At 35.4% G+C, this 16,726-nt stretch overlaps 1 protein-coding gene across 1 annotated transcript in view; it reads left to right on the forward strand.

Annotated features, from left to right (window-relative positions):
- The window catches only part of LRRC2 (leucine rich repeat containing 2), a 63,083-nt gene extending 51,146 nt beyond the window's left edge, over positions 1-11,937 (forward strand). The window contains exons 5-8 of the mRNA XM_057384481.1: positions 6,157-6,302; positions 8,400-8,555; positions 10,309-10,445; positions 11,888-11,937. Of these exons, the coding sequence (XP_057240464.1) occupies positions 6,157-6,302; positions 8,400-8,555; positions 10,309-10,445; positions 11,888-11,937 (489 nt within the window). The remainder of the gene's footprint in view (positions 1-6,156; positions 6,303-8,399; positions 8,556-10,308; positions 10,446-11,887) is intronic.
- The last annotated feature ends 4,789 nt before the right edge of the window (positions 11,938-16,726 follow it).

The raw sequence follows: 16,726 nt of genomic DNA on the forward strand, positions 1-16,726 counted from the left end.
CCAACAAATAATTCTTTATTTTCTGTCTGTCAATATTGCATCATTACCTGGTTCTCCTCTGMTGATACTACCTCTTCAAACATCCTTGATAATTTTTTCCTTTCAAGTGAATGCTTACTATTTTATCAATGTAAAACCAAAGAGTCAATGTATTTTAATTCTTTATTTGAGCTGATATTGTTTATAATATCTTTTTAAAGTTAATACAATATAAATTTTCCATACCTTTCAGATGTTTTTCCCATGCCCCATTTTGGAAAATAGTGCTTTATTCTGGGTTTCAGAATGAACTCAAATGAGCATACTCAGCTTTTTGAGCCAGAAGGGTAACTTCACAGGGTGCATCCTGTTGTCATGGTAAACCAGAATTGTTGTGCGTGATTAAATCGTAATTAATATGACACCATTTGAATAGTATTTCTTTCATTGCTATGCATCTTGAAGCAGAAATWACAAAATGTTTTTGACATTTTCTCAATTCTCTTGTCAAAGTGTGAAAATGAGCAGTATTGATCATCTGGTGAAGGAACGGAATATATCTCTAAAGCTTCTTTTGATAGGTTCGAGGACACTGCCTCCAAACATCCTGAATAGGTCAGTTAATGTCCATATGCTACTGACACTGCTTTTCTTCCTCTTCTAATGTTTTTAATTAAAACATATGAAGAGTGCATTCCYGAAGTGAGCTGCTGGACCTATTTAAGTTGATGAAAAGTCTGTAACTGACTTTTGGTAGAGCCTAAATTTCCCTTCTAATGTGTGTCCATAATTTGCAAGTTTTGAAAATTTGAAAATGTGATGGCTTTATGATGGCAAAGTGCAATAATATATATGGAGTGTGTGTAGCTGCAGCATTAAAGYTATGAAAATTTAATGCAAATAATCAACATAAATTTTCCTTTTTGAGACAGAAGACTTGTTTTGGCTTTAGCCCAGGAAATCATTAATTGGGTACTTAATTATATATATGTGACTCTTCTATTAGCTTGGAACAACTCCTATACTTAGACTTAAACACATGATCCACATTCTTGGGGATTTTAACTGCATGAAAATAGTCCTGCCCTTATTGCTGTGTGATTCTTCAATCACCTGTGAATGATCAATATCTGTTACTCTTGTGAATATCACATATATTGTAGGTATGGCATATATTTTGTGGATATTGAATAAAACYGATTTTCTYATTTTTTGTAGACCTAATCTAAGATTTGTGTATACAAAAATCCTGCTTTAATAATAAACAAWGTCCATTTCTGTGAACTTCTAATGYATAGATAATCAATTACTTATTAAACATTAAACTTTAGTTGTTTGAATGACGAAATGATCAGCAGTGAAAGCGGACAATGTGGAACTTCCAAGTAAATGGTTTGGCATAAGAATAACAGTTTTTATTGTTGGATTAACTCTACAAAAGACTTAGKATTTTAGCATTGCAAAATCAGGATGGTGCTATCATGGTGAATGCTTTCTTCCATTTATGTTTCTTGGATATTGCTCACCAAGATGTCACAATCAAGTTAGTGAGGAATGCCTCTGCCCTAATTAAGGTGCAAACAAGAACATATGCTGAAGTCCACAACACAGATTTTATTTAACCATCAGTGGGAGGTAGAAAGAAAGAAATGGAAAAGGCGGAGAGGAGAAGGGAAGAGACATAAAGTAGACGATAGTCACAACATTTAGATCCAGTGGTATCCCACTGGTCCTTCTTCACCCTGTGCTTCTTGGTGGTGGGATTCCCAAGGTCTTTCAAAACTTTTCACTTTTTATATATTTTAGCAAACAAAGGAATTAATGCTTATTGACCCATAGTTCTCTTATTCTATTGGTTAAATGATTCCTTCACTTCTAATAGTGAATCCACATGCATACTTTTTCTCTTCAGTTGGTGGATTTCTTGGGTTGTTGCATGGTGAATTACATTTTGCCCAGATGGAGATGATTTCTYACAGCTGCTGAGCTGGCTTTCCTTGTGGCCTATAAATTCTGCATGCTTTGTGGTCATTATCAGTGATAGAATCTTCTCCCCAAGCTTTGTTAAGCTCTCCCTTGACCTGAGAAAACACTCAGACAATAGCACCGCCTTTATTTTAAGCTCTGCTGTGGTGGCGGCTTAATTTACCATTCAAGTTACAGGCATCCACAGAGGCATATTCAGAGGGGCTTTGGTGGTTATGGATGCCATCCATYCCATAACTTGGGGCKAGCTTTTATTGGCTGGTGGYAAGTGTATAAGCAKTTGCTTCTTTACACAGTTTACCGCAGTGTGAATTTTTGTCTGAATGCACTGCCCAAGATTCCACCTCCACCAGGCCTGTCACTCCATTTTGTTCTTATCTCATAGCAAAGTCCTTCTCTTTAACAGTGGCCTTAACAGTGTTTGAGACAGGCAACTGTGGTCTTTAAGGCGTTCCACAAGATACTACCAAAAGAAGCGCTGTTGTCACATATTTTTGGGCTTCAGAGGGTTTTGTCACAWAATGCATGAATTAATACTTTGTTTCTAAGTGGTTTGATTGACTGTTGAATGCCCTTGCTTCATCAAGTGTAAGAGTCCAGTTTGGAAGTCTGATGATGCACTGGGATATAAATATACAAACATATGTTCAAGAAAGGTGTCTTGTCCTTCTAAAGRTTCTTGTATTAAGTTTCTGTAATTGGTGCTTTTATCCATGAATGTCAATGTATATAAAAGGTTACACAGCTTGATGAAAGAAAAAAAATAGGGATTTGGTTTGAATTAATGATATCTAAGTGGTCAACTGTGTAGTTTGCACCTAGAGTGTTTCTTTGTCATATATATCTTACTGTGTTCAGCAGGTTAATGAGTGCCAATCTATTGGAAACAATATCTGTGATAACCGATAGTAATGAAGTGGCAAAAATTTTCTTTGTCTTCTGAAACTGAGTCTGAAATTTCTGGGCAAAAATTGCRTTTGTCATGAATTTCTAGGTTAATCTTTTGTGTGTCTTGTCATGCGTTGACTTTGAGGGCACTTACATGTCACTGAAAAAAGATGATATATTAACACATTACAYCTTTTAATTTGCAGATACTAAGTAGTAGGAAACTCGTGGAAAATAGCATGCAACCTTATAAGAAAACCCCTTTCATAGCAAAAAAGCAGAAGAAAAATAAAACCACACCCATKAATCAAATAATAGTTCAGTGTGGGACATGGTGTCCTTTTCCCTCAACTGAAGGTTTAACTGCCAGAGAGAAGCAGCAGCAGTGGAGCTCTACAATGTTATCTGGACTAATTCTGTGAACAAAATTAGGAAGATAAGTAAAATGGTGCAGTTTGTCAAAGAAAAATGACAAAAAATGATTAAACATAAGTACCACAGGAAGTCTGTCCCGGTATAAAAACCTATTAAATATGGCCTTTTTTTTTTTAATGGAACTTGCATAAAGCCTACATACTGATTGATTCAAAGTTACACAATAAAATAGTAAAAATCAACATTGAGCAAAATAAATGACAACATAAAAATGATAAGGGAGACATGCTAGTTTGAAAATGATGTGTTGTAAAAGGTGCAAAAATCCATCAGTCCTTTAAGAAGAAATAAAATACATTGTTTTCTTTAGAAAATATAATACACAGCTGCCGTAATTTCCAATGTATCATCTATCACAGGCATTTCTTGGTAACATATCCTGAAGAGATTAAATTAAAAATGCCATTAGGTTTCAACATACTCTGGAAAATGGACAGRTACTGTTAAATATTACCCTAAAATACAAGTACTCAGGGCTTGCAGCATACACAATATAATCATGACTCCAAATGTTCTGTGGCATGCTGAACCAAAGTTTGTATGGATAAAATAGATGGCCTTATATTTTGTTCGTGCATTTTTATGGAAATACAAACTCCTGAAAAATATATATTTTAATTCAATCTAGTATTAAAGTATTCAACCAATCTATTTACCATACTATTTGAAAAATGGAACAAACTGCTATATTTCTTTAAAAGGTAACAYTGCTAAGATTGATTATAGTATTTAATTCAATTAAGCACTTTCAGGAAAGCATATAAGACTAGTTCCTGCTATTGAAGGAATCAAACTTTACCATCTACTGTTAATGTTACCAAGTTGTTTCAGCATGACAGGTGACTGCACATAAAAGYAAAGTGTTTAGGAACTTGAGTGAACAATAAAGAAAGTGTATTTTAACATGTATCTGTCTTTAGAAATTGTGACTTTTCATCATTGGGGGTGGTTTGAGAACATAAACAGCATTTAAGCCTGTGGATTATTATTTTAATTTTGYATTTGCAAAATTTTTGGRTGAGAGYTTGTTGAARTACATATATCAARCAGCTTTAGCAAATTGCTCCAAGTTCAGAGAAACTAGAAATATTTGCTTGATATTTTAAATTACGATTMTAGTTTGAAACCACAAAGTAAATGCAGTATAAAGATGGAGCCAGTTATTTTCTGTACTCTCATTACAAATTAGGACAGTCACTATGTCTTCCTTGTTCAAAGAGAGGTCCTGTTTTATTCTGGAAAGATGATTCAGTATCTGGAAAATTTACAGAAGATGAGTGCGTGTTCATTGCTAGTAGTCAGTCCTCAAAATGACAAAATGGTTTGAAAGTAAGAAGTGTCAGAATAAAATGTGTGTTTGCCTGCTCTGAATCTGTAGTGAGATATGTCCATGGTAATGACTCACCAGGACTGTTTTAAGGCAGTGGGACTAGACCTTGAAATTATACCTTTGACTTCAGAAACTCGAAACCTCTATTATGCTTTTGAAAGATAAACTTCATTGTGTAGCCATTTGTAATAGGATAGCTTCAGTAAATCTCCCTGAAAATAWTTCTCGAAATAAGATTTTGCAGCTATATGAGATTATAACTGAAAAAAACAACAACAAGCAAATARAACCCACAAAAACCCAACAAAATAAGAAACCTATGCCCCAYGAMCAGAAAAAAAACCCACCAAAAAGTCTCAAAAGAAACTGGCTCTGACCATGTTGTGAATGAGAGCATTTTAAATAGAAAGGGCAAAATTAAGATGAAAGTCTGGCAATATTGCAGTAAAAAGGAGTTTGGATGGATAATATAACAACCCCCCAGGTCTTGATTCTTAATAACTAAAAAAATAATTATTAAGGATTCAGAATGTATTTTATTACTTTCTAATTTTTTTGTAATTTGTCCTTTTCATGTGTCTGGCTCATCTTGGAACTGGAAAATGTGTTTGGTTTGGGGCTTTTGTTTTCTRTTCTAAGATACCTTCAGGCAAAGGCTGAGGAAAATTTTTTGCTACTTTTTCTTCTGTATCACAATCTATAGAATTGGATTGTGATGGCAACAAATGATTAGAAGCTCAGAAATACAATTTCCATTCTAGGATACTTTTTCAGTTAACATTTATACTCAGACATTCAATTTAGTTAACTGCATGGTTTTATGAACACTGGCAGAATGCATAATTGATTCAGTACACAGAGAGCTTTATTTAACACATTAATTTCTTTAACAGGTATATTTTACATTTGTGCTTAACCTTCATTGCACTGAGTGTTTATTACTGAAAATTAGAACTCTTAAATAGTATTCCAATAGACATATCTAGTGAACTTTATCGYATATTTGCATTAAGGAAGATTTATTTTTAAAGATCATTGAAAAATATTGGACAAAATTTTCTGTTGGCTGAAAATGATCCTTTCATTTTCTGATTGTGTCCTAGCATTATACTCTCAGTGCACAGTAGAGTTATAGTGAAGGGAACTTATGTAATTTTGATGAGTTATCAGATCTCCAATTTTGGGAATGGTAACCTAGAATCTATTAGTTATAAAAATTGTGTTTTGTCACTTTGGAAACAAGTAATTTTCTGGTTCCAGACTTGTCATCTAAACCTGTAGTATTTTAAAGAATAAAAATTTCATTCAATCCCCTGATGCTGTTAGAAAGGTGATGAACAATTTGGGAGGTAGGTATTTCTGAATTCCTTTTTTCTGTAAAATGATGACTAAGAGATAAGGCTGGCAAAGGGTTTGAGTAAAAATATAATGAATTCTTATCTTTATAAGTGCTTTTAGAGGAATAAAAATGGTTGATGAATGAAATGTCTTCTTGTATTTGCAAAAAGTAACTAAAATAAAGCACCACTTTTTTCTAGCTAAGTAACCTGAAACAACTCACATTTGTGGATGTGTCAGCGAACAAGTTCCATTCTATTCCAATTTGTGTGCTCCGGATGTCTAATTTGCAGTGGTTGGATATTAGCAGCAATAACCTGAAAGATCTCCCAGAAGACATAGACAGGTAGTTTGTGTTTTAATTCTATGACAGGTTTATGAACTATTAAGTAAATTTAGAAAATAACAAGCTTCCAAGGGACACTGTTGGATGATGGAAAATCCTATTTAGAAACGTATCACATATTTTTGCATGTAAACATTCCCATTATTATTGATAGATTAGATCTAAGAGCAAAACCTACTTTGTCTGGTTCACTGATGGCAGTCAGTTAACTAATCATATTTTCTGTTGCTTCCATAATAGTTTGTCATTACATCTGGAATCGGTTTTAGGAATATCACCAAGTATACCCTGCCCCAGTTCCAGACAAGGGAACTTGTTGTTTGGAGTTGGCAGCAGTAACTCTCTGGAGGGTAGATGGGGGACAAAAAAGTGAACTAAAGCATACTTAAGTTACTCAAAGAACCTGATAAACTTTGCTAGTAAAGCAGAAAAATATTGGTATGATTCAAATACCCTGTTGACAATTCCCCTCTTCTACTCTGAAGAATATATGCATATGTGCACATACATTCATTCTCCCAGTTTAGATAACCAAAAGAACTAGTTTTTAGAAAATTATATAGGTCCTGGCTAGCCTGAGAAAGCACTTTTCTTATCCCTGAGCTTTTTAATTCCCTCCAGAGTGCTGTGGTGTCTTGGTTTACAAAACTTTACCTAGCCTTAAGTGAAAAAATCCAAACGTATTAACTAAAGTTTATTAAAAAAATATTCTGGATTATTTATTGATCTGGGAATAGAAATCCCTGAGGCAGAAGAAACTTCACAAGAATCAGATTCAGTCTTAACTTTCACAAGGCCTTTTTTTGCTGGGCAAAAAGACTTTTCTAGGACATTGTATAATCACAGATTATTCTCACAGCAGTGCTGAAGTCTTAACTTATGTTAGTAATTTATATGCTTTAGCTACAGACAACATAAACTTGCCATTTTTTCCCATGGGATCTGACCAGAGATTTGATTAACTTCAAAGAGTTTCTAAGAGGATATGTTTCTCTTATAGAATCATGCCCTGTCAACTTAAGGAACTTGTTTTTCCCTGTAACCTATATTTCTGTAGTTCTAAATTATTCCCTTTCTACATTTAGTCTTTTCCATTTGGTTCTGAGTTGCCAGATTTGATGCTAGAATATCACAATCAGACACCACATAAGGTTTTCTTTCTTTTACTTTGGGCTCATGTGCATTCGGAAGACTAGAAAACATCAGGCTAAACCCTGCATCAGTGAAATAATAATCTTATTGAAACTCAAGACTTCAATGTCTGTGATGTCAAAGAACCTCAGTGAATTACYATTGTCTATAATGCCATTACAATAGTGTGTGATAAATAAATATGAGCTGACAGTAAACTAAAGCCTTACTTAATATTTTTCCCTGAATTCAAATAAACCACATGGGCCTGAAACACATAGCAATGGTGTTTTAGGAATGGACCCTTTCAGTCAAATAAGACAAATTTGTTTCATCAATTTGCGATGCTTTTTGTCTTCTACCAAGGAATAAATACACAGGCACAAATTTCTATTGCATTGGAAAAAGCCAGGGGAAATAAAACAAAAGTTCCTCCACAAAACACTGTCATTAAATTGATTTCATTGGGACAACTTGCAAGAGCCTCATGACCAGAAGGTGGTCTGTCTTTTGTTCCCCACAGTGCTAATTACTAGAGAAAACAATAAATGGGGATGTACTGCCTGCCAGACATACCTAGCTCATAGAAACAAGCATAGGTGTAAACTGGTGGCCTGTATTTTTCATTAGTTCCAGGATGCACATGGTGAGGCTTTATATCATGTTCTGTCACCATCTTCTGTATGAAAGCACAGTAAATTTTGTAACCTTTTAGCCTGAGCATGCTCCTGATTACTTGCCAGAGCTTTTCTATTAATACTGCAATGCTGAACCCTTACTGGAGATTTTGATTAAAGTTGATGAAATTTGGTGAAAGTAGGGTCTGAGTGACTTTTCAAGAAACCRAAAATGTTGCGTGTGATTGCTCCTATTACACACAAGATTAAGTCAGTATTACTATCTTGGATAGATGTTCCTTTCTGAAGTAAATGCATTAAGTCATCTCTGTCTTTTACATCTTTACAGATTAGATGAATTACAGACACTTCTCCTACAGAAAAACAAGTTGACCTATCTTCCACGAGCTCTTGTCAATCTGTCAAAGCTCAGTTTGCTGGTTGTCAGCGGCGATGACCTAGTTGAGATACCCACAGCCATCTGTGAGTCAACCACAGGTTTAAAGTAAGTAAAAGAGAGAGAGAAAGGGAAATGTTCTTAAGAAGGTAAGGTAAGATACACCCTTGAGAAATGTTTTCATGAGTATCAGTTTCTACAAATTCTCACCCAATTTATATTGAAGTGGTACAGGAGGCATTAAAAAGATTGGGAATTGCAGAGGATCTGCAGTTTTCTGATTTTCATCTGCCAGTTAGTCACATTGTCCATCTGTGTGTCTAAACTGCTATTCCTGGGTTAACTGGGCCATAGTAGCTCCAACTCTGGAGTTGCTAAGCCATGCTTCAGGGGGTKACCAGTTGCCTGGAAGTCAGCTCTGTGCTCCCAAAAATGTCTTGCTGAGAGAGGGAGACATGGCTAGTAAAATGTTAAGAAGTAATGCCACATGAATAGTGCCTAATATTCTTTGCTATGAAACACCACCTTATTGCTGCATGCAGGATAAGACTAAAAGGCCTTTTAGGCTGCAATTACAATGATTTTGCATTTCTGCAGACAATGTTCATGTCTTTCAGACTCTGTATTGGGGCTGGCTTAGGGCAGAGTTAGCTCTGGATGGAATGAACTTTACTCACAGCTGCCCTGTCTTAGTGCTGTTCCTTCCACGGGTGGCTAGAAAGGGGTTGGTAACACACCAGTGATTCTGGGAATTGCCCAGCAGTGCTGGCACAGCATCTCCAACCCTCCCCTAAGAAAGCACTGCTGGCTGAGGGTGAACCAGAAGTTTGGAGGGGACACAGCCAGAATCGTTGACCCCAATTGACTGAAGGGATATTTCAATACCGTATGGTGTCATGCTCAGCATATAAAGCTAAGAGAAAGGAGAGGAGAGGTGGATCATACATTRTTGAAGATTTTGTCTTCCAAAGAAACCAACTACATGTACTGAGTCTCTGCTTCCCAGGAAGACATTACTTGTTGAGAAGAAAGGAGWAATTTTTTTGCTTGTTTTACTTTTCTTCTCTGCATAGTTTTTACTTTTTCCATTAAAGTTATTAATAAATTTTTCATTTCCTATTCCCCTTTGTCTAGTTGAGGATTGGGGCAGACAGAGCTGCCTAGGGCACCTAGCTAGCCAAAGTCGGCTAATCAAAATCTTACAGCAATTCATGAGATTTTTAGAAAACTGTACAATTTCTTGGAACATTTGTTCTTTTGAAAGCAGCAATTAATTTTTTTTTTCCTTCTTGGAGTGAAAATCAGAGATTTTCAGAATGCTATGCACTTAYTTGAACATTATGTAAGTGGTTTATGTAACCACCTAGTTTTTCACCTGCAAAATGTGGGTTTAGGAAACTTGCAAATACAATGTAATGCTTATCCTGTCATGTATTGTAAAAGAGAAGTAATTTAATACCAACCACAAAATGGACTGGAAAATTCCAGATTGATAAGCAATATTGTCAGGTTGAAGTTCATATTGCTCATTAAGAGATGGGAAGTTACACTGTAGTCTGTCAGAAGTTCCATAATAAAGAAGTGTAYCTGTTATTGCAAAGAATGATTTATGTAGATAGATGGAAAAAGATGAATTTGATAATTTTTATATGGAGAGTGGGTTATAGAGAAAGTTCCATTTGAAACCTGTATTTCTAATAACAGRTGTATCCTAACAATGCCATAATGCAAAATTGAACTAATGTTCACATTCACTAATGTTTCTCCTTCTGGCTCTGGAAGTAATTTATAAAATGTCATTCATGATGGCCAGTGATGTTCAGCTGCCTGTATATATATTCTTGTGTTAACCTCTCTCTAGATTTGTAAGTCTCAAGGACAGTCCAGTTGAAACKATTGTATGTGAAGACACTGAAGAAATTATAGAAAATGAGCGTGAACGTGAGCAAGTTGAGAAAGAGTTCATGAAAGCATACATTGAAGACCTAAGGGAAAGAGGTATGTGCCACTTTGCAGTAAGCTTCCTGCTATCTTGGATATAAATGCAGACATATATTGTGAACATGCATTTTAAGAGCACAGGCAATATACCTCTAAACTCTAATTGTCTTTTATGATATTAAATAAGACTAATACTGAAAATGCCAAATGTTTTGTTAAAAGTTTGGACCCTAACAAAGACCCTTGATGTTGAATAAATATATGCAAAATTAATTGTGCTTGTATATGCCTTAGCCTGAATTGATTGATGATGCACATAGAAATTATTCTCATTGTCTAGATTTACTTCTCTTGGAATTAAGATTAGTGATTTTGAATTCTGAAGAAGTGTTTCTCCTCAAAAAGAAACACAGTATATATATGAAAGGCTCTTTATATTGGTAGAATATTCTTTGACAATATTGTCCATTTCAAGGTACTAATTTTATCATTGTACAATTATAGTAAAATACCTGCTTTTATCTTTATTACATAGCACCTGGAACTTTACATATTACTTAAATTTTCTACTATGTATTATATTTGCCATCATTAAGAAACCATTGATCTCTTGAATGTTCTTTAATAAAATTTGTTAGGAAACAAGGGGAAAAAACATCCTGTGAGACAGAATGCCTCATAGGTTCTCTTTTAATTCCTTTCATTGTGTGTAGAAAGGACTTTTCTGTGGAATGAAACTTACAGTAGCTTTTCACTCCTTGCATTTGTTTTAAGAGGTCTACATAACAGTTGTACAAAATCTGTTACAAGAGAAGTATAAAGAAAGCCCACAGTKTGTGGCTTTGAAATACTTTTCATGTTGTCTTGCTGAACGTTTTTTTCCTYAAGTTCTATAAGCTATGCATTTGCATATTCATTCTATTTCTAAAAGGAAGTCTTCTGTAAAAGTGCGGGATTCTGATAATGGTAACAACAGTGGTTAAAATGGAGAGAAGAAGGGAATGGAGGAAAAACTGAGGTCATAATTTGCCTTTTGAGACAGTCATAAAATGTGTAGTGATAGAGTTGTTTACATTCTTATGAAAGGAGGAAGTCTGTCAGGCTGCCTGAAATCTGCTTTTGGCCCTGTGGAGTGCAGGCCAGCTTTGTGCTGTTCTGGGSCCAAGCAGCTCAGGGATACACTTTTCTGCCTTCCTAGACAGAACTTGCCTCCCTGCTTTTTATGAAGAGTTTGGATCATGAATCACTTTTGTATTTTCTATTTCTGAACTTCTGTGCTATAGATAATACCAATACTTGCTYTTGAAAAACAGCCTGAAGAAGGAATATCTTCTGTAAAATATGAACCAACAGAATYTCTGAAAGATAGCATAGAGATCATTTGAAGAGTACCTTTGAAATAAGACCAAGCCCAACTGTTTCTAGCTAAGGGCTCCATTTATTTGTGCTGAATTACACAACTAAAGTCTGAGATATATTTCTTTTTTCTCTTTTCACAGAGTCTACTCCTTCCTACACTACGAAAGTAATGCTCAGTCTCCAGCTCTGAAGATTAAAAATCTCTAGATATCTACTGAATATTTAAATAACTCTTTTTATCCACCTGAATAATAAATATAGAAAARTATAGACGGCCAGGATCACATCAAAATTATGTGATTTATTATTTTGTTGCTGTAGTATTTGAAGTGACTACAGATAAAACAAGGAGCGCTAGAACCTTCATAAGATGCTGTTTCACTTTTTGAGTTTACATATTTATTTTCAAGTTCCCAGGAACAGCCATTGATTTGCATGTAGTAAAGCWAATATTCACGGCTGAAAGTAAATATTCACTGTAATAAATCATACACAGACATAGATGAAGAATGAAGACGTATGTTGTAGTTGAAACAGTGAAACAAAAAACATGATCTTAAGAAGATATTTGATTTTATAAATGGGGATCGACAGATTTAGAAAATGAATGTGTTCTTTTGTTTTCTTAAGACCAAATACACATTTAGTTACTTACAATATTCAAAACAAGAACACACCCATAGTTCGCATTTATCTTCTGTTCTGCAAGAAAATTGTCCTCGTCAGGATTTTCAGTTTAGATAAGTTTCAACAACTTTACATATAGAAACTGTAGCAGTTCTGTTTTTTTTTTTTTTTTTTTTTTTTTTTTTNTTTTTTTTTTTTTTTTTTTTTTTTTTTTTTTAAAGTATATTATAAGCTTCTATTTGTTTGCAAATTCAAGTACTAATGTGATAGAAATTTCCATGCTAAGCAGTCTTACAGTAGTGTACTAAGGAAGATTTTAATGCAYTAAGTGGTGTCAGCTAATGCTATCAGCAAAATGATCATACAGGTCTTCTATTAATGGTTTCAGATCACAGAATTTTGTGGACATTTACTGGAATTTTCCRAGTCATGTAAGAATGAGTTTGCTTGTTATTAATAATCTGTTTATATACAATTATTTAAATGTATACAGAGTAGGATTTCTGAAACTGAGTTTTACATGTGCTTTTTGTTTAATAAAGTAATCTTTTTAATCTAAAAAGACTCAAGACTTTGAGAATTTAGACTCAAATTAGACTCAATTTATAACATTTAAATGGTTCTTATGAGTAAAGTTAGGTAAGAAATTATTTACATCTCTCTTTTTTTTTTGTTGTGGATGAGCTATTTTAAATGTTGTATAGTAGAATGACACCGAAGTAGTCATATTTAATAAGCGAACAATGAAGGTTGTGCTCCTCAGAATTCCACAGGAAAAAAAMCCCAACCTGTTGATGTTTTCTTTTATCTTTAACATTCTAGCATTCAAACTTTTAAAAGGAAATAGTTTTTAAATAGTAGGTGTAGTATTTATTCTGATTACACACTCCTGCAGTTAAGTTGCTATCAAAATGAAACTCACTCAAGTAGGTCTCCAGGTGTTAACACAGATTTTAAGGAAATTCTGATCAAGAGGAAAGTTAAAAAAAAACAAAAAAGAAAAGAAAAATTGGCATAGAGCTGAAACAGAATAATAGAAGACAATTTTTTATTATTAAGAAGAAATTAAAATAGGATAAAATGATCTTAAAGTGGGCTTAGACTTTCACTTAAATTAGGTTAAGTGAAACTACCCTACCAAACTTTCTTTTACTGAAATTATAAATTTAGTTGATTAAGTATTGATACTGGTGTAATAAACTTCTGTAAGACATCTTTTCTGATATTGCTCGAAATTCTGTTTCTAGAATTCTGTCGCAGTCTAATATGATCCACTGAAAATTACAGGAATGGAAATCACAAAGGCTGTGTTTATAGAATGGAGTTCTATAAATTTACAAAACACTAGAAATGCAAACATGGTTAAAAAACCAAATGTGTCAGTGTTATTCTACTATCAGCAGTATCGGGTATATAAACAGAAAGTACTTGAATGGAGTCAAGTATTGCTTCTAATCTTACTCAAAATTTTTATGCTGTTCACAGATAAGAGTGCTACAATTAATCTGGGGAACAGTCAGAAACAAAAAAATAACATAAATAAAACTCATGCACTTTTAAATTCATTGAACAACATCATTCACATGTCCATTTGCTCGTCAATATTTATAAATGCAAAATTACAGTCTAGAAGGAGAATTTTTTTAATGCAGCAGGCAAACATAAGGCAGAAGACTAAAATTTGAACATATCTGAAGTAGAAACAAAAGGTCTGTTTTCCTATAAAAGAAACCATGGGATGACTAATAAAAATCAAATTCTGAATTGCTAGCTATCTTTAAATTCCAGTTAACACTTTCCTAAAAAAAAAAAAAAAAAAAAAAAAATCTGTAACAATTAAGTAATGCAAAATGCAAGCTCAGTAGTATAAAGTGGGTCCAAGTAGTGTTCTCCAACTAGACTTTAGATACCTGTGAATCCAATTTTCATGGAATCACAGATTGGTTTCAATTAGAAGGGACATTCAAAGATTATCTGTTACAACCCCTCTCTCACAGACATGGATATCTTTCACTAGATCAGATATTCAAAGCCTAGTCCAAGCTGATCGTGAACACTTCCCATGATGCAGAAAGAATTTCTACCTTAGACCCAATTAAAACTAAATCTACCCTATTTAAACTGTAACCCTTTGTGCTGACACTAAAAATACTGCTAAAAAGTCTTTCTCCAACTTTCTTATAAGTCTATTTATATTGAATGCTGCAATAAGTCTTTTCCAGGCAGAACAACATCAGCTCTCTCAGCCTTCCCCAAAGGAGAGGTGTTTCAGCTCTCTGACCGTTTCTGTGGCTCTCCTCTGGATCTGCTCTAACAGGATTTTATCAATCTTGTGCTAAGAATGATGCAGTGCTCCAGGCAGAGTCACAGGAGAACAGAGTAGAGAATCACCTCGCTCGACCTGCTGGACTTGCTCCTCTCCTTGCAGGATAGGGCTGGCTCTTTGGGCTGCAAGAACACACAACCTGCAAAAACAACGCAGCTCATGGTTTGTTCTTCATTCACTAGAATCCCCAAGTCCTCCACAGGGCTGAAATCTTTTATTCCTAGCTCTGGTAGAACATTACCTCTTCAAATGTTATCCATAAGATTATTTTTGTCACAGCATTTGTTAAGTATATTTGTTWAAAGGAAAGATGATATACAACTGTCTCCACTATACCTAAGACATTGATTGGRTAATGCCCAGGATCCTGAGGGATGATGTTGTTGCCAACACTTCTCTGTTCTATTGCCTCACCACACCCTGAATAAAAAATGTCTGGGTTGGAATGAGAGTCTCCAAGAATAGTCATCCTGGCACTGAAGCAAGAGGCCTCACCAGCAGACTCCCTCTGTAACTCTGGCCTGTAACAGAGCCCAACCACTGTGAGTGTTCTTTGTTGGTCCTGTCTTTGATTTTCGCCCTTAGGCTGTCAAAGTGTTTGTGGCTGTTTCTCATAGGCAGCTGTTTATAGTCGATCACTCCCTTAACACAGAGCCCAGCATGCCTTCTCCTTCTTTCCTGCCTCTATCTTCAGAAAATCTTGTATTGCAGTCCCTCTTGTTGTGTGAATTGTCCCACCATCTTTCCATGATAGCAATGAGGTCATGGCTTTCTAATGGAACCATGTTTCCAGCTTGTCCAGTTTGTTATCTGTGCTGCATGGGGCTGTGTAGAGGCACTTCATCTGGGCTGGAGATCTCTGCAGCTTTTGGGAGAATCCTTCCCTAATTCCTTGGGGATGATTTACAGGTATTTCCTTGCTGCTTCCTCGAAGTGCTGTTGTTTCCTGATGCTCTCTGACACTTGGAAACACACCCCCTTTCCTCTGCTAGGAGGTCCAGCTAGTTTCCTTCCCAGAACATCCCACCCAGTTGGGTGAGCCCCATTGACTGTTAGCTGTCTCTCAAAGGTTCTATAATCCTGGATTATACAAGTCAAACCCTGAGCATGGCACCAGCCATGCAGTCAATCATTCTCTTGATCCTGTCATCTTCTTTCTGGGTCCTAGTCTCCAGCTAAGGGGAATAGAGGGAAACACCACCCCCAATTCTGATCCCTTCARTATCTTTTTGAAGGATGCATAGCCCCTTTTGATACTTTGCAAACTCCTTGTTGCAGCCTAATTTGACCCCATGTGAAAGAGGAGGAGTCACAATAGTCCTCTGGTTTTACCAGGCGTGGCAGCCTCTGTGTGACATTGCAAATGTGACACCCCAGGAGACTGCAAAACCTCTCCAGAGAGGTCCAGATGGCAAATGGGTGCTTCAGTGAGTCTCAGTGAGAAGTCAGCAATTGCTAAGAATGTTCATACTCTTTCGGTGTCACTCTTTCTGCAGATTAGCTCCTGCTTCATAATGGGTGGGAGGAGGTTGTAAAATACGGAAAATGGAAATTTTCCCTGATTTTGAGACTCATTTGAACTGGTCCTGATAAAGAGAACTGTAACTCAGCACAACTCTGTCTGTGTACTTCTCAGGGAACTACTATATGCTGAGCAGTTTAGGAAGTCTCTTTTCTTTTCAATAGCTGAATCTGCTACTTGGGCTGATTCCAGCTGTGACTATGTTCTCCACYACAGCTTGCTCTCTTCTTCACTTCACTGGTCCATAAACAGCTATGGTATTGCTGAGTGTAAATAGGGGATTTGCGTGGTGTTTTCATTATCTGCTGACAGTCTTTAATATGAAAGGATCATTACTGATCTTACTGCTCCCTGGAACTTTCCGTTTTCTTGTTRCCAGCTGCAGCATAACTACTTGAAGTTCAGCAAAATCTTAGTAAAGATGCTTTTTACTTCTAAAATGCAATTATTTCTTAAACATATTGCCTTGGCTATGTTCAGAGTTTCTATTTTTCATTAATGCTT

This window comes from Malurus melanocephalus, unplaced genomic scaffold, assembly GCF_030028575.1.
Source record: "Malurus melanocephalus ecotype Western Australia unplaced genomic scaffold, MMel_1.1 scaffold_15, whole genome shotgun sequence".
In the NCBI taxonomy this organism is placed as follows: domain Eukaryota; kingdom Metazoa; phylum Chordata; class Aves; order Passeriformes; family Maluridae; genus Malurus; species Malurus melanocephalus.